Source organism: Spermophilus citellus (genome assembly GCF_964194105.1).
Source record: "Spermophilus citellus genome assembly, chromosome: 3".
In the NCBI taxonomy this organism is placed as follows: Eukaryota; Metazoa; Chordata; class Mammalia; order Rodentia; family Sciuridae; genus Spermophilus; species Spermophilus citellus.
Genome location: NC_138184.1, coordinates 87,430,809 through 87,452,725, shown reverse-complemented (window position 1 = coordinate 87,452,725; position 21,917 = coordinate 87,430,809). Strand labels below are relative to the sequence as shown.

General features: G+C 54.9%; 1 protein-coding gene across 1 annotated transcript in view; it reads left to right on the top strand.

Moving 5' to 3' along the window:
- Nucleotides 1–21,917, top strand: part of SH2B3 (SH2B adaptor protein 3) — a 34,270-nt gene continuing 12,353 nt past the window's right edge. The window contains exons 1-2 of the mRNA XM_081283406.1: nucleotides 1–384; nucleotides 12,226–13,011. Coding sequence (XP_081139532.1) covers nucleotides 12,253–13,011 — 759 coding nt within the window. The 5' untranslated portion in view covers nucleotides 1–384; nucleotides 12,226–12,252. The remainder of the gene's footprint in view (nucleotides 385–12,225; nucleotides 13,012–21,917) is intronic.

Here is a 21,917-nt window from a genome sequence, read left to right as displayed (position 1 = left end):
GCGGGCTCGGCGCTAGCAGCGGGTTCCTTTTTACATAACGGCGCGGGGCGGCATGGGCTCGGTCCACCGCCTCCGCCCGGCCGCCCGCCTGGACTGTCGCGGCCCGCGGAGGCCACGGCGGCGGCAGCAAAGTTTCCCCGGTGGCGGTCCGGGGGCGCATCCTCACGCAACCGTCAAGCGCTGGCGGCGGAAATGATGAGGCGCTGGCCATTTTCCGAACCAGGGTTTCCTGCCTGAGCCCCGCTCCTGAGAGCCGCGAGCGCGGAGCCGGCGCGCGGGAGCGGACGCGCCCGGGGCGTGGGCCCGCCCACCCCCTCGGGACTTCGGGGGGCCGGGGGCGCGCGACGCCATGGGCAGGCCGGGCCCGAAACCCGTCTCTCTCAGGTAAGCGCGCCGTGCGCTCCCCGAGGCCGGCAGGGCTCGGCGGGGATCAGGAGGCCCGCGCCCAGGGCTGCCCGGCTTCTGCGCACGCCCGCGGCGGCCCCACAAACCGTCCTGCCGCTAACTCGACGGAGGAGTCGGAGGGCGCGTTCCCGGCCCCGGCGACGCGCCCCGGCAGACACCCCCACCCACACACGTGCTGGGCTCGGAGCGGCAGCTGGGTGCCGAGGGCGCCGAGAGCGCGCAGCCGACGCCTCCGGCCTCCCCAAAGCTGGTCGGGGGATCGGCCCCAGCTGGTGCCTGAGGAGAGGGTTGCGCGGTCGCCGCGCCAACTGTGAAGTGAAAGTGGGTCCAACGAGACAGTGAGGATGGGCGAGCCCCTCCCCATTTTGACCTCAGGCCATGCACTAAGAAGGCAGCAGTCCAGTTCAGGAGACCCGCTGTCACTCTTAGCACTGCCCAGGTGGGTTTGGCCAGGCTCCCACGCACCACTAAACTAAGGGTTCAGTGGGTTTGGGGATCCCAGAGCATGGGATTCTCTAAACTGGGAATCACCCCACCAAAACTGAGAGGATGTTGGGCTTATAGATCAGCGTTGCCCGAGGGTATTTCAGGGGACTTTTGAAAGTCCCTGGTGCAGAAAACCCCTCCTTCCTTTCCCCTGGCCAGAAAGCTTTTTCTTGGAGGGGGACTGTATTTAAGGAACTGGGGAGGGGGTCTGCCTGCCTGTCCCACTTCTTTTTTTTTTTTTTTTCCTTCCTAATTTCCTCATTCTCCTGTTTCTCTTCCCCATTCCCGGGCCACAATGATGTAGGTGAGGAGGTCATTGCTTGCAGCTGGGGGACTCCAGGGAGGGGCATGGCTAGGCTGGGCTGATGGGAGGAAGTGAAATTTTGGGTGGCTGGTGGGGGCAGGCGGGGGCTTTGGAGCAGAGGGCCTGACACATCTGCAGGGCCAAAGTCCAGGTTTGATGACAGGAGGACTGAGATCTGAACCACAGACCCTTGCCAGAAAAACACATCCTCAGATACCCAGCAGCTGCCAGGCTTTGCTGGGGCAACTGGGCCAACCAGCCTTTCATTTACAGTTGGCCTTGGGGCCCTTGCCAGGGAAGTGGGCATGTGTGTCTCTGGGGATGTGGGTGCAAGTTGTGTTTGGATTTCCCATCACTGACCTGGTGGCCAGAATAGAAGTAGCTTCACAGTTTCCTGGGAACCTGCAGGGCCTGGGGACATAATGGGGAAAGAGCAGACAGAGGCCACCTGGGCAGACTGGACTCAGGGGATGAGAGACCAACTGAGGCCCATCAGGGAAGTTGGAAGAGTTTTTACGGCACTTTTTCTGAGCCTTTTCCCACAGCCCCCCTCTGGGAGGGAAAATTCTTCTGAGCCAAAGGGTGAACATTCCTACAACTTGTGTGAGTCCCTGTGGGGCACACAAGCAGCCAGCTGGGAAGGGGCCGGCCTGAAGTATCAGCAACTCAGGTCTGAGGACCTTCAGGGCTCAGTGGTGGCAGAGGAACGTCCTGGAGGCTGAACTTTCGTTCCCCCTCTGCCTCTTTCCAAGCTGAGGTATGGGCAAGTAACCCTGTCCACCTCGGTTTCTTCTTGTATAAAACGGGGTAATAACAGGTTTGCAGAAAAGTTTTAATGAACCGGTGTGTGAAAGGCACCTGCTGCCTGGCACAGAGAAAGGTTCAATTACATTCGGGCGGGTTGTTGATTTTGTCATTACCTTCAGCAGTGTTATTGTTACTGGTGTGAAACGTTCCCTGTCAGCTGCATCTCCTGCACTGCCCTGGAGTTCCTCCAGTCTTGGGAGAAGAATTTTGAAGACTTGGGCAAGATGAGATGATAGCACTTCCTGGCTAAGAGGTCTTGCTTACCGTCTGTGGCCTCAGTTTTCTCATCTGCCAAATGGGTGTGGTAAGAGAACCTACTCCTTAGGGTCACCGGAAGCATAAATGAGTAACTTCATAGAGAGTTTAGCGTGGCATTGTCAGGAGCAGACTAAGGACGGTTTGTTCTTTGTTGGGGAGGTTAGCTCTGTTTGATTTTCTTCCTTATCCACCTGCCCCCAAGCCTCTCAACCCTGGGCTTGAACCTCCTTCTATGAGAAACAGACCTTTCTAATCAGATCCTATAGAGCTATTCCAGCAGCCCTCAGTCTGTGGTGACCTTCAGGTGCCTAGGTCCAGCTGTGCCATCCCAGAGTTTCTCCACTTCCAGGGTGGAACATTATTGGGGGCAGAGCCGCAGACACTTGGAGGGACCTCTTAGCTCTCAAGCTCAGGGCGACCTACCCCTGGTGAGGGAAGATAGGGTGTCCTATCCAGCCATGAAGGGCTCAGTGAAGGGGATCCTGGGAACCTGGCAGGGAACTACCCCTAATCTGGGCCAACACTATTCCCTTTGCTGAACAGGTCTTTAGGGACCAGTTTATATATCCCCCACACCCTTATGGGGTTTTCCTGAGGCTCTCCCATTGCTGGGAATCCTTGTGTGGGTCACTTCATCTTTCTGAGACAATTAAGTCAGTTTCTGTGAAAGATTTTTAATAGCTATGGAGCTTGATGAGAGGAGGCATATAAAGTGCTCAGTTCTGGGCCTGGCACTCGATGACCAACAGTAAATATTAAATGAAGACCTTTCCGTTCCGTCCCCCACTTCTCCCTGTAGCAGATGGGCTGTGGAGCAAGGTGGTCTCTGCTAACTTCTAACTCTGAGGCCATGGTGAATTATCTGACTTCTGCTGGGATCTGCCCAGTGGAGGCCGAGGGTCTTGGTCACTCAGATGGCTGTGGGAAGTGTATAAGCCTGGCGTGGAATAGGGACACGGAACTGTGTTGGCTGTGGTTACGCTGGCAGTGTGACCTGGGTTGTCAGTCTCTTTAAGCTACAGGTCTCGTCTGTAAAATGGGGTCCTAATGACTATCTGACAATTGTTTTGCATGCAGTCAGTGCTCAATAAGTGCAAGCTACTGCTGTTAATAATGTGGGGGCGGGCATTTAATTGCCAGGCTTCCTGGGAAGAGGGTCCCCAGGGCCTCTCCCAGTGTTGAGCATCTTTGGCTGGATCAGGTAGGAAGCAGCATCCATCTGACAGAAGGGTCCTCAGTGTCCAGTGGGGCTGTGTGGCCACACGCTCCCAGCCAGACCCTGTTTCCTCTATCCCCTCTCCCTGAAGAAACTGAGGTGGGCAGGCTGCCCAAGGGAAGTGACTCAGCTGGGGTCACTTGTTGAGTCAGGCCTAATTGGACCCTGTAGCCCTGCACCCCAGTTTCCAGTGGCTTGAGGTCCCTTGGGGACTATACAGGTCCCCAGGTCAGGGAGGAGATCCTTGGTCACAGCCAGGCATCCCTTACTTGGGCCCCGTGGCCTATGCAGCCAATGTTCCTGTTAGGGCTCTGGGTCTCACTGGCCACCTCTAGGCTGGGTGTCCTTCCCTGCAGCAGGGGCAAGGGACACTTCTCCAGGGAAGCAGGTCCTCCTGGAGGCCCTGGGCAGCTCTGCCCTGGCCGGAAACCCAGCAGCTGAGCAGATGGCTGGAAGATTTTTCCTCCCACGCTACCCTGTCAGGGGTCGTCAAGGGGGGGTGGTGGCCTGGCTGCAGGCTTCCTTGCAAGGGAGCCAGGCCTGGAGCCCCTGGGGGCCCTCCCGGATGTGCCCCCCCTCCAATGGCTGTGGGAGGGGTGGGGAGCTGACTGAATGTCCCCAGAGAGGCCTGGGAGGGAGGAAGTCTGTGCCCTGCTAACAAGCCAGACTCGGGCGCCTGACAGGGCCTGGATGCAGGAGGCCAGGGAAGAACAGGATCTACTGGCTGGAGTGGGGGACACAAAAGCCTTTCACATGGAGTCTATTCCTTCAGACCTTGCCTTGTGGTGTCCTCTCATGGAGGAGAGGCCCAGAGAGGGCAATGTGTGTGGGGAGAGGTGCACAGGAACAGAGGCCTGAATGCCCTCCTGGCTTCCTGAGCCGCATGCTAAGTGGAGGGGGGATTGCTGCGGGTTTACCCTAGTCAGGGTCTCCCCTGCCCTCAACCCCAGGGCAGTTACAGGAAGAATCCACGTCTTGTGAGGGGTGGGAGTGGGAGGTGGACTTTAGAGGGTACTACACATCCTTGGGGAATGGCCCTGACTTTCCCCACCTCTCTAAGGCCGAGGCAGGGCGGTGGCTGGCTGGGGTGGCAGGCTGGGGGTGGCAGAGGAAGCCAGAGGACATTTCCTGTTCTGGCAGACTGTGCCGGCCTGATAAATGTCGCCAGGGAACTAGGTGACCCCGGAGAGGACATCAGGGGCCAGCTGGCTGCCCCATGGTCTAAGGCAGAACCCATCTCAACCTCCACAGGGTGGGCAAAGCCCCTGCTTCCTGGGGGCTTCTCCGGCTGTCTCCTTGAATGCTGAGGGAGTGGTGTGTTGAGTCCTTCAGCTCTCTGAGCCTCCTTGGGTAGTTGGTGCTGCAGTGGGAAAGATAGATGTTCTCGAGGCCTAGGGTCAACCTGAGGGCCTCCTAGAAGGAGGTGTCCCCCTCTGAGAGTGAGACTTCCTGCCCAAATATCTAAGAGCTGGGGCAGTAGCAAGGGCTCTTGACTGGCTCTCTATTTATTCCGCAGTGCTGGGGATCAAACTAGGGGTACTCTACAACTGAGTCACACCCGGCCATTTTTCTTAATACTTTTTTATTAGTTGTTGATGAGCCTTTATTTTGTTTATGTATTTATTTATTTATTTATATGCAGTGCTGAGAATTGAACCCAGTGCCTCACACATGCTAGGCAAGTGCTGTTTCCACTGAGCCAAACACCCCAGCCCTTTTTATTTTTTTCAGACAGGAGACAGGGTCTCCCTAAATTGCCCAGGCTGGCTTCGAACTTGTGATCATCCTGCCTTAGCCTCCAGAGTAGATGGAATTATAGGTCTGCACCACTGCGCCCTGCTCGGACTGGCCAGTTTTAACTTCACAATTTAGCTCCCAGCCCCACCCCCCAAAGGCCTGGCAGGTGACATTTCCACAGGTAGGTAAAGGCTTTCTGTGTGGGTGGGCTGGTCATTAGAGAGGAGGTGCATTTTCCTGAGTCGAGGTGCTCTTCAGGCCAAGGGCAGGGGGAGGCTGCTGGATCGTGGGTTAGAGGTGCCCACAGCACAAAGCCAGGATTCCCAGCTGACCAGGACCCGAGGATTTTCCTCCACTTGGCAGAGGCTTGAAGACCCCTCAGGATGGATGTGCTTGAACTCGGGAGTACCAGGCCTGGCCAAATCTTCAGGGCCCTTGTCAGGTCACCCTGGCAGACACAGAATGACTCTGGAGTTGGTATCCCAAGATGTAGGACCTCTACTCCCTGCTTGTAGGTGTGGCCTAGCTGTCTCCTTGTGTTTGCTGTGAAGAGTGGGGTGCCAGGAGGTACCAGGCTGAGTTCTTCCTAATCTGAGTTGTCTTTGTCCCTTATCATGCTGTGGGATTTGGAGAAATCCTGGATGCCCCCATAGCTGGGAAGTGTCTGCCCCAGAATTCCAGGCTGAGCAGGTTGACACAGACCCCTCCCCATGCAGAAGTCCCTTCTAGTGAAAGGTTGTTCATTCCTTCAGCTGCCCATGCTCACAGAAACTCTGGTAGCAGGATAGCAGTGTCCCCAGAGTCTCACACACTAGAGTAGTCTAAGCCGAAGGTCTTCTGGGTCTCCTGTGAAGATTAATAATTGCTTCTTGCACCGAGCTTCTCAGCCTGAGTGAGGATTGTCACAGTCTAATCAGTTGCTCTTCATCGGTGCCTGGCACATAATAAAGCATTCAACAAATATGCTCCCTCTTGGGCCCAGGTGCAGGCAGGGACCACCTTCCTGCTGCCAGGCTGCCCCCCTGGCAAGCATACCTCCTGGGCAGTCCCCTTGCTGGCTTGGGCTGCAGCTGACTACACTGGCTGATGATTTCCTGCCTGGAGCCGCCTGAGCAGCCCTTGTCCCCTGAGAAGGCCTTTTGTTCAGGCTCCTGTGACACCCCTGCAGGCTCTCCAGTGACTCTCGGGCAGGGAGGGCTGACTCTCTGGGCCAGTGCTTTTCTTTTCTAACCATAATAATAATGAAATAGTGGCACCTGCTGTTTCTGAGGCCTACAGCAAGTACCTACATTTATCAGCTCTCAGAATGCTCCTAGCAGACACCAGGAAAGGAACATCATCCTGTCACACTTGAGGGGACTCTGAGGCTTTGAGAGGGAAGGCCCCTCTTTTGCATCTTGTGGTGAGGAAGGAGCAGGGGCAAGATGTGAACCCGGATTTGGTTGGCAGCCTGGGGCCACTTGGGTGGGCTCTCGATGGTTTTCTCCAAGTCCCACCACCTTTTCTAGCGTCCCTATGAGTTGTGATAAGGACTCCAGAGCTGTCAAATGCCAGCCTGCCTTGTCTGGCCTGGGAAGGTGTTAATTCATGCACTGGCATTGCTGGGGCACTAGCTCTGCATGGGCCCTGGGAAGCTGGCAGGAGGGGACAATCTCCCAGCTTGTGGGGGCACGCCCATGGTGGGGGTTGACAGTAAGCATGGTGCTTGCTGGCGAGTGAGCAGTGACCTATGCCCGGTCCTGCACTTACCTGCTGGCCCTGTGACTGGGCAAACTGCTGTCCCCACACCTCAACATTCCCAGCTATGAAGTGGGCGCAGTGCTGGCCCTGCCCCTTTCAGTGGGAATTAAGGAGCAGATATGTGCAGAGTGTCCCACACAGAGCAGAACACATACAGTCTGGCTTAGTGTCATTTATTGTGGTCATTTTTGTTTTCTTGTTTTTGCCCTGTGACTCTTTCCAGAACCATTTGGTGGCTTTGGGACCTGGGCAGAGTTGCTGATGAGCCCTGATTTCAGTAGAGCTGAATGAGACCTTTGTGTCCCCTCCTCTGGGGCTCGCTCATTCATTCAGTAAACATTCTCTGGGAAGAGAAGCTTCTTGATGTGCATTTGGGCGTCAGTCAGGGGCTTTGGGGGTGCCTTTGGTGGGCATTTTCCATCAATCAGCAGCCCCAGGGGGACTCCTCTGTGCTTCACTTTCTCTGTCTGTAAAATGGGAGCCATAATTGGACCTACCTCCTTGCGCTGTCCTGAGCTTGTGAGAGCTGATGCTTCACATAAGGATTAGAACAACGCCTACTGGTGGCCAAGTGCCTGGGTGACTCTTGAGCCTGAGGCAGGAGGAGGGCAAGTTTCAGGCCAGCCTGGGCAAAGTAGCAAGACCCTGTCTCAAAATAAAAAGTGCCGGGGATGTAGCTCAGATGTAGAGGTTGAATGCTCTTTGTTTTTATAGGGGGAGGGTACCGGGGATTGAACTCGGGGACATTTGCCCACTGAGACACATACCCAGTCTCTACCATAAATTTTGTATTTTATTTAGAGACAGGGTCTCACTAAGTTGCTTAGTGCCTCACCTTTGCTGAGCCTGGCTTTGAATTTGCGATCATCCTGCCTCAGCTTCCTGAGCTGCTGGGATTACCGGCGTGTGCCACCATGCTGGGTAGAATGTTTTTAAAAAACAAACAAACAAAAAAAACACAAAGCCCAGAGTATGGCAAGAACACAGTAGATGTCCTTCACAGGAAGACCTGGGAACAGGTGTAATAAGCGTTCCCCACCCTGGCCTGGATAGTGACAGGGCGTGGGAGACTCCTGCAGCTGGGTTTCAAGATTCTGATGTATGGCAGTGGACAGGGACAGGTATTCCAGACAAAGGAGCAGGTATGTACAGAGGCCCAGGGGAGGTGGCCATTAGTTGATGCTGGCTGCATGCGTCTGTCAAAAGAGCCAGAGAGGTTCCAAGTCCAACCATTTCTTTTGTTTGTTCATGCCATAAACATTCATTGAGCTTCTGCTGTATGCTAGGAGCTGGCTCTCAAGCAGGTAGTGTAGCCTCAAGGAGCCCACATGCTGACAGGGATCATCACTGATGAAGTTGCCTTGGCTGCTGTGGGATAGCATGTGACCCGTGTGCTAGAGGACAAGTCTAGGTCTTGACACATCTGGCAGGCTTCTTTGTGTTCCACTGGAAGCAGACAGAGAGTGGACAGGACAGGGAACAACTAGCACCACTGCTCAGAGGTGGCCAGTGTGGCTGGTAGGCCACTTGGGCTGGGTGGGGCTGGAATCAGAGCTCTCTGGGCTCCTGAGAGTCAAGAGAGCAGCGCCTGCCTTACCTGTGTCACAGCCTGAGTGTGTGGAACTATAGGGCTGCCCAGGGATAGATGCCCTTCAGCAAAAGGCAGAAGGAGGTGGCCCAGGGCAGATGTGGCCCACTTCCTTTCTGCCTGCCAACTCTTTTACCTTTTTTTGGTGGTGCTGAGGACTGAACCCAGGGTGCTCTACCTCTGAGCTACACACCAACCCCTTCTGTTTTTGAGACAAGATCTTGCTAAGTTGTACAGACTGGACTCAAACTTGTGATCCTCTTGCTTCAGCCTCCTGAGTCACAGGGGGCTATAGGCAGTCATCACCATGCACGACCTGCCTGCCTGCCTTTCCCGACTGCTCACTGTGCAGAGTATCTGCTGTGTGCAGAGCACCCTCCCAGCAAGTGCAGTTCACTGTGCCAACTGGGGTATCCTGCCACCAACTACAGTGTCACCAGGGAGGCTCGGAGATGGTGGGGGTGGCCCTATCATTACTGCTACCCTGCAGGTGTGCCCAGTGTGATGGGGCAACACAGGGAGAAGGTGCACATGAAGCAGAGTATGGCCGGAAGAACTCCATTCTGAGTTCTGACCTCCAACTTGAGACCCTCTCAACAATTCCTAACAAATGTCACTTGAGGTGGATGTTTGTGTGACCTGCGTGGCAGATGAGGAAACCAAGGTTTGGAGAGGTCCAGTCAGGTATCACAGGCCACACCACCAACACTGGCTCCCTTTGTCAAGTGAGCCTCAGGTGGGCAGGGTTTTTTTCTTGTTCTCCATATGTCCCCAGGGCCCAGCGCACTGCCTGGCACACAGCAGGCTTCAGTAATATTGGGGGAGTGAATGAGGAAGTGGACAGAGGCCCCATTTGTCCTCAGAGCTCTCCCACCTGTTCTCCTTCCTGACTGCCACCCCTGCCCTGTCAGGGAGTGGTATAGGATGGCACCATCCACTATTCCTGCTTATCAGGGATTCTGTTTCTGACTTTGTGCCAGAGCAGAGAAGGCATTTCTTATTCTCCATCCTGAAGAACAAGCATAGATGTATGGTCCCCAGCAGGGGTAAGGCCCAGGCCTAGCCAGGCTTGGGAGGGAGAAAGGAGACCCTGATAGGTAACTGCTAAAGCATGAATTGTTCAGCACCGAGGACAGCGGGAGACATAATGCCATTTTGATTATCTTGTACTTAAGGGGGGACCCTTGACCATGGGAGTTGAAGCCCCCACTGGGGAGCAGGCAAGGGTCTGCCTGTCCTGAGAGGGCCTGGCAGAGCAAGAGAGGCCTTTGCACCCTGTGAATCTTGTGAATGTATTCCTTTTTATTTGTTGTTTAATATGTATTTGTGTAGACATCAGTGCACTATTATTATAACATTTAAATAGGATAACAGCAGCCAGTTCTTACTAAGCTCTTCCTAGGTTCTAAGATCTTTATATTTATTGACTCAATCTTTATTACACTCATAAGGTAGGTAAGGTGGGAAACCAAGGCAGAAGGAAGTATGATGAATTAATCAGGGTTATCTAACCAGTAAGTGGCAGCATTGGGATTTGAACCCAGGCTCCAGAATTCATCTTCTTGACCATATTCTAGAGAGGCAGTAACTTTTCCTTGGTTATTACCCTGGGACCCCAATCCGGCACCCCAAATTGGGCTCTTTCCCAGAGGATACCATTTCAGGACGGGTTTGCTTCTGCCATGCCCTTCTTGCTCACCTACCCACCCCCACCTCCCCATACTGGGGATTGAACCCAGGGGTTCTTTATCACTGAGCTACATTAAAAATTTTTTCTTTTGTAGTTGTAGATGGACAGAATGCTTTTTATTTATTTATTTTTATGTGGTACTAAGAATCGAATCCAGTGCCTCACATATGCTAGGCAAGCACTCTGCCCCTGAGCTATAGCCCCAGCCCCCACCCAGTTCTTTTTTTATTTTGCTGAGGCTGACCTCAAACGTGATCTTCTTGCTTCAGCTTCCTGAGTAGCTGGGATTATAGGCACACACCACCATGCTGGGCCTGGCTCACCATTTAAATATGTTTATGTACATATGTAGTTTGATTTTATGGAACTGTTTATATAAATAGAATGTACAGTTTGTGTTCTGTGGTTGGCCTTTTTTTGGTACTGGGGATTGAACTTAGGGATGCTTAACCACTGAGATATCTCCCCAGGACTTAAGAAAAAAATTTTTTTGTAATTGTAGATGGACAGAATGCTTTTATTTGTTTATTTTTATGTGGTACTAAGGATCGAACCCAGTGCCTCATACATGCTAAGCAAGTGTTTTTGCCACTGAGCTACAGCCCCAGCCCCCAACCCAGGCCTTTTTTGATATTTTATTTAGAAAGAATGTCTTGCTGAATTGCTTAGGGCCTCACTAAGTTGCTGAGGCTGGCTTTGAACTTATGATCCTCCTGCCTCAGCCTTCCAAGCCACTGGGATTGCAGGCGTGCGCCACCTGGTTTGCCTTTTTTGCTTAATGGTGTGCCTTACAGCTCTCTGGGAGGTGGTAGAATAGATCTTCCTCATCCTTTCAAGCTGCTGTGGAATATTCCAGCCTGCAGTTGTACCACAGTTTCTGGCTGGTGGGCATTTGGTTCTGTCTATTTTTTTCACCTTTAAAAACATGGTGGCAGGAGATGCCTCACAGGGAATTGTCCTGTACATGCCTCTCTGTGTATGTCTCTTAAGTGAAAGTGGAATGATGGGTCTGACGTTGCTCTTGGCAGATTGTCTTGTAACCCACCTGGGCTGGCAGAGCACTCGCCTAGCAATGTGTGAGGCACTGGGTTTGATCTTCAGTACCACATAAAAATAAGCAAAATAAAGGTATGAAGAAAAAAAAAGTCAGATCACCTGATGGAACATTGTAGGAAAGTGCCTGTTGCAACGCTGGGTATTATTGGTAATTTAAAATTTTAATCTAATTTTATTTTAGACACAGGGTCTCACTAAGTTTCCCAGGCTGGCCTCTAACTTGTGATCCTCTTGCCTCAGTCTCTTAAGTAGCTGGGATTACAGGTGTGCATCACCCCACCTGGCTCCTGCTTAATTTTTGTTTGTTTGTTTGTTTCTTTCTTTTCTGCTCTGGGGATTGAACCAATGGGACATCTACCATTGAGCTACATACCCAGCCCTTTTTTAAATTTCAAGACTGAATCTTGGTAAATTGAGGAGACTGGACTCAAACTTGCAGTCTTCTTGTCTCAGCATCCCCTGAGTGGCAGGAATTATAAGTGTGCTAATTTTTGATGTTGTGTGGGGTGAATAATTTGTCTCCTGTTGGTGGTTTGAAATATAGCAGTCCTGCTTATCCAAGGTTTCATTTGTGTGTGTGTGTGGGGGGCGGGGTCTTAGTTACTTGTGGTCAACCAGAATACAAAAATATTAAATGGAAAATGCCAGAAATAAATAATTCATAAATTTCATATGTGCACGCGTCTGTGTGAGGAAATCTCCCAGGATGTGGAACTAACTGTCCAGTCTGGACATTAGTCATTTGTTTGTTGTGTCCATGCCATATATGCTGCACTCCTGTCACTCACCAACCAGAGCTGTTACAGGGTCGAGTTAGTGTCCCCAGGTTCAGGAATACACTGGAGGTCTTGTAGTGTACCCTGGGAACACAGCGGGAGCCCTGCATCTGTGACTAACCTGCAGGCCCAGTTCTCACTGCCCACCTCCGTGTCTTTCAGCCTGGCCGCCCCACCTCGGTCTCCACCATGAACGGGCCCACTCTGCAGCCTTCCTCGACCTCCTCCACGCCCTTGGCCTCCTCCGCCTCCCTGCCTGCAGCGGCGACCCCGTCCCCCCGGGGCTGGAGCGAGTTCTGCGAGCTGCACGCGGTGGCCGCCGCCCGTGAGCTGGCCCGCCAGTACTGGCTCTTCGCCCGCGAGCACCCGCACCAGGCGCCGCTGCGCGCCGAGCTCGTGTCGCTGCAGTTCACCGACCTCTTCCAGCGATACTTCTGCCGCGAGGTGCGCGAGGCGCGCGAGGCCCGGGCGCCCAGGCGCGACTACCGCGAGACGGGCCGCGGGTCCCCCACCAAGGTCGAGGCGCCCGCGGCGGAGCCGGGCCCCGGCCCTGCCGTCCCCGCGCTGCCCAAGGCCCGCAGCTCGGAGGAGCTGGCTCCGCCGCGGCCGCCCGGCTCCTGCTCCCTCCAGCACCTGCGCCGCAGCCTGCGCCTCATCTTCCGCCGCCGGTCGGCCGGGGAGCTGCCTGCCGCCGCGGCCGGGGAACTGGCCGGGGAGCTGGCCGAGGCCCCCGCCAGGCCCGGCCTGGCCAGGAAGCTGCTGCCCTGGAGCTTGGCCCGGGAGCCGCCGCCTGAGGCCCTCAAGGAGGCGGCGCTGCGCTACAGCCTGGCGGACGAGGCGTCCATGGACAGTGGCGCGCGCTGGCAGCGCGGGAGGCTGGCGCTGCGCCGCGCCGAGGGCCCTGACGGCGGCCCAGACCGCGTGCTGGAGCTCTTCGACCCGCCCAAGGTAAGTCCCAGCCAGCCTGTCATCTCCTTTGATTCGCTTTTTGGCGACGCTGCGGACTGAACCAGGCCTCCTGCGTGCTAGGCAAGTGCTCTGTCTCCCACTGCATCCCCAGCCCGTTTAATTTTGAGTCGGGGTCTAGCTAGATTGCGCGGGCTGGCCTGGAACTTGCGGTTCTCCTGCCCCTGATGGGCTGGCATTTCAGGCTTCTGTCGTTTTGGGTTAGCGGGAAGGACGCAGGGGAAGTGCCATGCTGGCACCTGTGTTGACATATATGTTTATCCTAAGTCAGGGGCCAGCCCTGGCGGCGTTTGCCTCTTTGTGCAGGATGGTGCCAGATGCCACATGAGGTTTAGCTACTGTCCCTCCTTAGGCGCCGCCTGGCCGTTTGACATTTTTGGTGTTCAGGTCAAGGATTCCGTTGGGTGTCAGGGATACCTTTTGTGGTTCACGTGTGGGGTGGTGGCAATTCGGCCCAAAGTCCTTGAAAATTCTGACTGAGCTGATAGTGACAAATAGGTGTATTATTTCAAGAGGTTTCAGCACTGATTCCTTAGCACCCCCTGTGCTTGTCCATGTCTTATTTTTCTTCCCAGTATTAAAAATTTGTCCTTTTCCTTGGACCCAACTGAACTCCTACGTGTAGGGTGAGTGCAGTCCTGAGGGCCTGGGTTGACTGGTGGACTGATAGCCGTTCTTTGCCAGATGCATTCTGGATCTGTGGGAACAAGTGGTGCTGGGTGCTACGGGAAGAAAAAGCCCAGAATTACAAACAGTAAATTGTGTTCTAAAGGAAAAGCAGCGAAGTTTCGGGGGGGGGGGGGGTACAGAGGGGCCCAGTTTGGAGGGCCCTCACATGTGCGGTGACCTGTTTAAATAATTGTGGTATAGCCCACTTGTGCTGAGGCTCCCTGAGTGTGTCTGAGTGTGCAACCCAAGGAGCCCAGCACAGGCCCCCTGTGCCTCCTCCATACTAGCACTTGCACCCCACAGCCGCAGTGCCACTGCAGGGAGCTGAGCACTGCCTGCAGTTCCTTGGAGGGATGTCTGCTGTGATTTCTCCTGGGGGTCCGTGTACTCAGTGCTTGCTTAACTTTGGGGAAAGTCTGGCAGTTTCTTGTTGCAGCTGCGCTGCAGCATTCTGGCAGTCTTAGAGGAGTGTCCCTGGTTGTGGGCCTGGTCAGCACTTGTAGTTGGAGCCCTCAGTTGCCATTCTCCAGGGGAACCAAGTCTTAACGTGGATTTAATTTGCATTCCCTGAAGACCATCCATGTTTGTGGGCCATTGAATTTAGTCTTTTATGAAGGGACTCTGGTTTTCATTGTCTGTGTTTCCTTTACTTACTGATTTGTAAGGATTTTGCATTTTTATTTCTATATTGTGTGTATGCTGGAGATTGCATCCCAAGCATCGCAGGCTGCCATTTCACCAGCGGAAGTTCTTAATTTTAGTGAACTCTGGTTTATCAACTGTTTCCTTTATGGTTAGTGCTTTTTGTGTCCTGCTTAAGAAATCTTTGCCCTCTGGGGTCCTGAAGACATTTTCTTGCCTTTTCTTCTGGAGACCTTGTTTTTGGGCCTCCCATATTGGACTGGGAGCTGTCTGGACTGGGTTTTGTGTGTGGTGGGGCCACCCTTGTCCTCTCTCACCTATGAACACCTGGCTGCTCCTTCCCGCGAAATGTGCTCCTGTGGTTTCCTCTCCTGTTGGACTGCAGTGCCCCCTGTCCTAATGCAGTGTCCATCTCTGGAGATGTGCTTCCAGGCTGTATTTTGTCCCATTGCTTATGTGTCTGTCCTAGGCCAACACCACATTGTCTTAATTGCCAAAGTTTTATCAAGAGTCTTTTTTTTTTTAAAGAGAGTGAGAGACAGAGAGAGAGAATTTTTTAATCTTTATTTTTTAGTTCTCGGCGGACACAACATCTTTGTTGGTATGTGGTGCTGAGGATCGAACCCGGGCCGCACACATGCCAGGCGAGCGTGCTACCGCTTGAGCCACATCCCCAGCCCAAGAGTCTTTTTTTTTTTTTAAGAGGATCTCACTAACTTGCTGAGGCTGGCCTCAGACTTGTGATCCTCCTGCTTCAGCCTCCTGAGTCGCTGAGATCACAGGCATGTGCCTCCGTGCTCTACTTGTTTGGTGTCTTGAGATGTGACTGTAGACTGAGCTCAGATCCAGGCAGAAGTAAAAACCTGGGCAAAGTCCCTGAGGCAAGAAAGTGTTGAGTGTGTTTGGAAGGAAGAACTAGGAAAGAGCCAGTGTGGTAGAGGGGAGCAGGGCAGCTCTGTGGGTGGAAAATTGTCTTCCAGACACCACTGGAGGCTTCAGGAAAAGGCAGGGCGGGTAAAAACTGTTTTCTTGTTGTTCATAATGAAGCTTGAGGCCACAGAAGGCAAGGACTGGGCCCCAGACCTGGTTGTACCTGTCTGTCTGTGGTGGGGTCCCGTTCCCCATCCACTTCCCTCTGGAAAGCAGCTTCGGTTTAACATAAGCCATCTGGACGCCAGCTGCCTGAGTCGGAGGGACCGGCCTGCATGAATCGACTTCCTCCCCAGCCCCGGGCCTCAGGCTGGTCCCCACGCAGGGCTGGGAGTGAGCCTGAGCCCCTGGACTGGGCGGTGCTCAGGGCTATGTCCTCGTTGTGTTGTGCTGTGGTTTGTTGTGGTGATGACCTGGGGCTGAGAGCACCGCTTCATTTCCAGAGCTACTTTGGGCCATCAGAGTAGCTGAAGGTGGGCCTCGTCACATTACCCAGGGTTCTGCCTCACTAGAGCAGCCAGGGCATGGGAGGTCGACTGGTCGTTGTCGTCTTGCCCAAGCCACCTGGGCCTGTGTCCCAGATAGGTTGGTGGGTGTCACCTGTGAGGCGAGAAGCCCTGGCGAGGCCTCCCTGGCTCTTCTCTAGCACAGCTGCCCAGTTAGCAGCTTCCCACAGCTTCCGGCTGTGTATGGAGCAGTCGGACATTCCCGAGTGTTCCCCAGGGATTCAGAGCTTTGGTCTCTGGGCCAAGGTTGCCAAGACCACAAGCCTTGCCTGCGCCTGCCAGTTGGTCAGCCTTGACCTCTGACCATAGTGTTGGCCATGGAAGCAGCACTGTGTAGGAGGTGGGGGTTGGCATCCAGCTGGTGGTGGTGGTGGGGGGCTGAGTGCTTACCTTTGTATTTGCACCTGAACTCATTTACACCGTGTCCTGTGGGGGAGGGAACAGATGCCACCCTGGTGGAGGCCCCTGCTGCTCGGAGCAGGAAGGGCCTGGAGCACCAGGACTGTGAGAGGGTGCTGCCCACCTGTGTCTCGGACTTCGCCTGGCAGAGGCTCCTGAGGCAGCCTCCCCCAGAGGGTCCCAGCTCTGCCTCTGGCCAGCTGACCCTGACTCCACTCGGAGTCTCAGTCTGAAGTAGAGGTGGCAACAACAGCCCCTCAGGGTCACTGTGAGGTATGTGGGTATGTGCATCGGAGGGCTACAGCCCTGCTCAGGGGCTTGGAGGAGGGTTGTGGCTATTTCCCAAAGTCAGAAAACAGGCAGAGAAGTCTCAGACTTCCTCTGGTTTCAGTGTGTCCCTGTAGGTGGGCAAAAGCTGGGCAGTTTCTCCTGCTGAGTTCAGGTTCTGGGCAGGGGGTGGCTTCTGCTGAGGGATGGTCAGCAAAGCCTTCTCTGAGAGATGCAGATAAAGTCCTAGGCGGGGAAATGGCAAATGCAAAGGTCCTGGGGTGGACACGAGCTTGGTAAGTTCAGGAATAATCGGGCACCCAGGGGTTGGAGTATATGGAGCAAGAAAGGATGACACTGGAGAAGGGTAGGCCTTCTTGGTCATGATGAGGATTCTAGGTTTTATGCTAAGGGTGTGGGTACAACCAGGGCTAAGACACTTTCCAGGGCTACTTAGTGGTGGCAGTGGCCCAGAGGGACTCTCCAGAGTAACCTGTGGCCTCTTGGCACCAGGCTGGCCAGAGAAAGTGTGGCCTGATTCTTCTCCTGGAAGACCCTCGAGTTTCCATGCCCCCTGATCCTGCAGTCCCTCCTTCTCTGGCAGGTCTGGGCCTGGGATGGACCAGGACAGGCAGTGTGTGCTTGTGACCTTGACTGTGCCCAGTGTGCATCAGCACTGCCCCAGACACCAGGACCCTCCCATGCGGCAGAGCTCACTGACCCATCGAACAGATGAGGAAACTGAGGCTGAGAGGCACAAAGAGAAGTGAGCTCTAGGTCTTGCAGCTAAGGAGATCTGCACCCTGAGGCACCCTTATCCCCAGCTCCCTGTTGAACCAGCTCTGACCGACAGAGAGGCAGGACAACTCCTGCCAGGGCAGCTAAAGGTGCCACCTCACTTGGTATTAAAAGGAAAATAGGGAATTGGGTCAGTTGGTGTTTTAGTCAGTTTGGTTTCACCATGACCAAAGTATATGACAAGTTATTTGGGACTTATGGTTTCAGAGGTCTCTGTCCATAGACAGCCGACTCCATCGCTCTGGGCCCATGGTGAGGCAGCACTTCATGGCGGAGGGCCCAGCATGGGGAAGCTGCTCAGCTCATGGCAGCCAGGAAGCAGAGAGGGGAGGGATCTGCAGGGAAGATGGATCCTTCCAGGGCACAATCCAGAGACCCACCTCCTCCAGCCACGCCCCACTTGCCTACAGTTACCACCCAGAATATCCCTGCATTGACAGGAGCTTTGGGGGACACCTTATATTTAAGGTGTATATATGCGCAAGTATTTAAGAAGATGAAACGCAGAGATTCCACACAAGAATCCAGGTGTCCCGGGGCTGGGGATGTGGCTCAAGGGGTAGCACGCTCGCCTGGCATGCGTGCGGCTCGGGTTAGATCCTCAGCACCACATACAAAGAAAGATGTTGTGACCGCCGAAGACTAATAAATAAATGTTAAAAATTTAAAAAAAAAAAAAAAGGAATCCAGGTGTCTGGCTCCTCTTATATGCAGTGGACCTGGCATCTGTGGGAGGGTCCCTGTTGGCCTGGCCTGAGCCACTGCAGGGTAGGGGCTGGATCAGGCCACTGGGCTAGATCAGGCTACTGGGCTGGGGTGCTGGCCTTGGTGCATGTCCTCCCTGGGAGCCAGGGGCCCATTTCAGATGGAGCAGAATGGTGTATTGGGCCTCAGTCCCCTCATATGCTCAGGCCTGGGTTGGCCATGGTGGTCTCGGAGCCTGCCAGGCGGGATGGCCCTGGAGGCCGAGTCTCAGTCTTCCTTATGTGTCTAGGAGGACAGTGACAGAGCCCAGCTCCTCTTAGGAATGCCTGCTCAGCCAGTGTTAGCGGGCGCCTTATCCACGAGGCCCTTGCTCACCTGCTTCAGGTAGTCTTTTTGGCAGCCCTGTGGCACCCATTCACAGATGGGGACCCTCTGGCTGAGTAGGGTCTGCTCGAGGGCCTGCAGCTTGTGAGTGGCCGAGGGAGGCTGGAACCTGGGCAGCTGAGGGCCCTCACAAGGGCCCTTCCTGGCCGGGTTCCCTGTTTTGGGCTCTCAGAGCAGGAAAAACTCCTGTGGCCATGTCCTCGGCCACCAGTTGACAAATGGGAAGAGGGGCCCTCATCAGGAATGCCCAGGACCTGGTGGGCCCAGCACACTCTATGTGTCTCTTAGTGTCCCTCCTGGAAGGAGGTGGCGGCTCCTAGACCTTCACCTGCACAGTGGGCCTGGGGAACTCCTAAGAGGAGGCAGCCTTGGGGCCAGTGTGGCTCAGAGCCATCCCCCGCTGCTCCTTGTGTGCCAGCTTCCTTGGGCAGGACATGGGGCCTCACTGGGCTGCAGCAAGGAGCCGTCATGGTTCCTGCCTGCAGGCTTGTTGTCCTGGGGGAGAAAGCCCTGCCTGGTGGCGTTGAGCAGCTTGGGCCTGCTATCTTGGGGCCAGGGCTCGGTCTCTCTGATTCTGGGCTCTTTGGTGGCCTGTTGGGCCAGAAGGGGCAGAGCCAGGTGGGATGGCCCTTGTACCCTGAAGCCTGTGCAGCAAAGCCAGCAAAACGCACCAGAGGGCCAGCGTCGGCCTCCAGACAGTTTGCCCCTGCTCCAGTTCCTGGCGCACCTGCCCCAGGGATGAGGAAACTAAGGCTCCAAGGCCAGAGGAGCAGACAGGCCAGGGCCTGGGTGGAGCCAGGGAGGTGCCTCTGCCACCCTGCGTCGCCTGTGGGAGAGAGGAAGCAGAAGGAAGGGCGGTCCACCGCAGGGGCCTGGCCATTTCCTCTCCAAGGCGGGAGCACAGGGGGCCGAGGAGGCCAGGCTGCAGGAAGCTGTGGGCAGGGGCTGCCTGTGGTGCTCAGGCCTGGGTTCCAGTCCTGTTTCTGCCCCGTCCACGCTGCGGCCCTTGGGAAAGACAACACAGTGCCCTCTCTGCTTGGGTCCCCAAGCAAAATCAGAAGAAAGGCCCCACTGCAGAATTAGCCAAGCTGCTGCCCTGCGGGGGCCTGGAGCACCAACACCCTCGGGGCTTGGTGACAATGACCACAGCAGCTCTTTGTTTTCCATGTTACAGACACTATATTTGACACATCCACGGAATCCTCACCACAGACCTTGGGAGCAGGGACCCACCCACCATCTCACAGACAGGAAACTTGAGGCCCAGAGAGGTGGAGACTTGTTTAAGACCACACAGGAGCCAGAAAAGGGGTTCCACACGGGCTCACCAAGGCACCAAGGGCTGGGTTTGTGTTAAGGCCCCCAATACAGGTGAAGAAAGTGCCCCTCTCGCCCCAGTTTTGGGCTGGGTGAGTCTGCATAGCACCCACATACACCACTGCACCGACGGGGGCTTAAGAGGCCAGTGCTCCCCAGTCCCACCTCCCTGGAGTAGGCCAGAGGCAGAAGGTCCCCAGGGGAAAGAAGGGATCCTACCCTCTCCCTGCCTTGGGCTGCTGTGTGACCCAAGCAGGTGCCTGCTCCTCTCAGAACTCTGAAGTGGGTGACCAGGGGCTTGATCCAGGCTTTCCAGGACTGGTGGGAGGGAGGGAGGGAGGAGGTGGGCAGGGCTCCCATGGCCTAAGATGCGCACAGCAGCCCAGCTGCCCCCATTGGGGTTCTGTGCAAAATCGTTTTTGGAAGAGTGCTTTGCCGTTTAGAAGAAACCCCAGCCGCACTGAAACTGCGGGTAGATGGTATCGAGGCGCTTCCTTTCAGCTCAAATTCTATGAATCTGCAGACTAGAAGGTGCCCAAGTCTACAGGGAGGGTGTTAGCCAGGGGGATTATCATCACCATCCTGCCTCCTTGGCTGGTTCCCGCTCCCACCCAGCTCCGTGGGCTTTGCTGTTGCCAGTTTCCTGGAAGTTGGTTTTGTATCTGTGTATTTGGGGAGGTGAGGCTGTGGGCTGGGTGGTGGGATAGCTGCAGAGGACAATAGACATTGCTGAGTTCAGATCTTGGCTCTTGTGCCCTTGCTGTGTGGCACTAGGTTGAGAATTTGGCCTCTCTGAACCTCAGTTTCTCATTATGGAAAAATGGGATGTCAGTGCTTTCCTTGCTGAGTGACTATGGGATGGCGTGGCATGATGTGCTCCCACCTGAGGGGTGGAAGAAGGGGCTCACTGCATTGAAGGCCTGGGCGTCCTCCCCTCCAGGCACTGCTGGCAGCCCGGGCAGGCGCTGTGGAAATCCCCCGCCCACCCTGTCAATGGAAAAGGAAACCAAAGGTCTCCGCACTGAGGCCCTTGCGGGCGGGGAGCAGGGCTTCCTCCCCCAAAGCAGGAGGGGCCGTCTCAGCTTCCTTTCTGGGGCCCCTGCACCCTCTTTCTGACCTCCTCTCCAAGCTGGGAAGGAGGCCACAGGAGCTGCTGAGCACTGGGTCTGCCCCTGGGACCCGTGGATGGGGGCCACTTGGCCTGGGGACTCACCTACAGGGCTGCTGCCTGGACCCTGTTACAGTGTACATGGCCCTTGCCCAGGTGTCCCAGCTAGACCTGATGGTGTTTGAAGTCCACGTGGGGACTGGGCAGAAGAGATGTTTTTCTAGGGAACCCTTTAGAACTGGGGCCTGTGTTGTCCCCTCCAAAAGCTGTGTGTCATTTAGGAAACTGACCTACCCGGGCCTCCACGTCTGTCTGGTTTTTCAGTTAACAAAACTCAGATGAAATTATAAAAGTACCCTGCCATCCCACTGCCCAAGAGACCCGGCACTGCCATTTAGGCAGATGTCCTTGTACTCTGTTATTGTCACCTCTGCCCCAGTGGTGATTCCTTAGGGCTCACTCTCCCCCTGGCTGCACTGCCTTGGGGCCAGTGGAGCCCAGGCCCCGCCCCACCCCGCCCCCTCCTGCTGCCATCACCTGGTGCTCCCCTCTCCCCCCACAGGAACCTCTTTTGCATTCCCAGGTCTTTTTAAAACATTGGCTGCCCCAGTGATGAGCTGGCAGAGAAGGGCCAGGAGGGGTTTCTCCCTTCCCTTGTTGTCAGGACCCATTTCAGACATTTCTGCCGGATGCAGACGCCCTGAACATTCTGCACAGGAATCTTGGATCCCTTCTCTGATGTGACATTCCTGGCAGGGGAGGCCCCGGACAAGTGTGATGCTCTCCAGTCACAGCTTTATGAGCATTCACACACCACAAGATCCCTCATTTAGAGGGGTTCAACCCCCATCGTATTCTAATTTTAGAACATTTTCATCATTTCAGAAAGAAACCTTTTACCCCACCCCCAATCCTCCCTCTCCCAGGCCCTGGAACCACTGCCTGCTTTTCCTCTGTAGATTTGTCTACTTTAGGTGTCCCATGTAAATGGAATTGCAATATATGTGGTCTTCTGCATCTGGCCTAGTTTACTAAGTACTGTGTTTTCCAAGATTCGTGTGTATGTGTGTGTGTGTGTGTGTGTGTGTGAGGGGGGGGGGTATCAGTATTTTCTTTTTGGACAAAAAAAATTCTTTTTCAGCTGGCTTGGAACCGGTGACCCT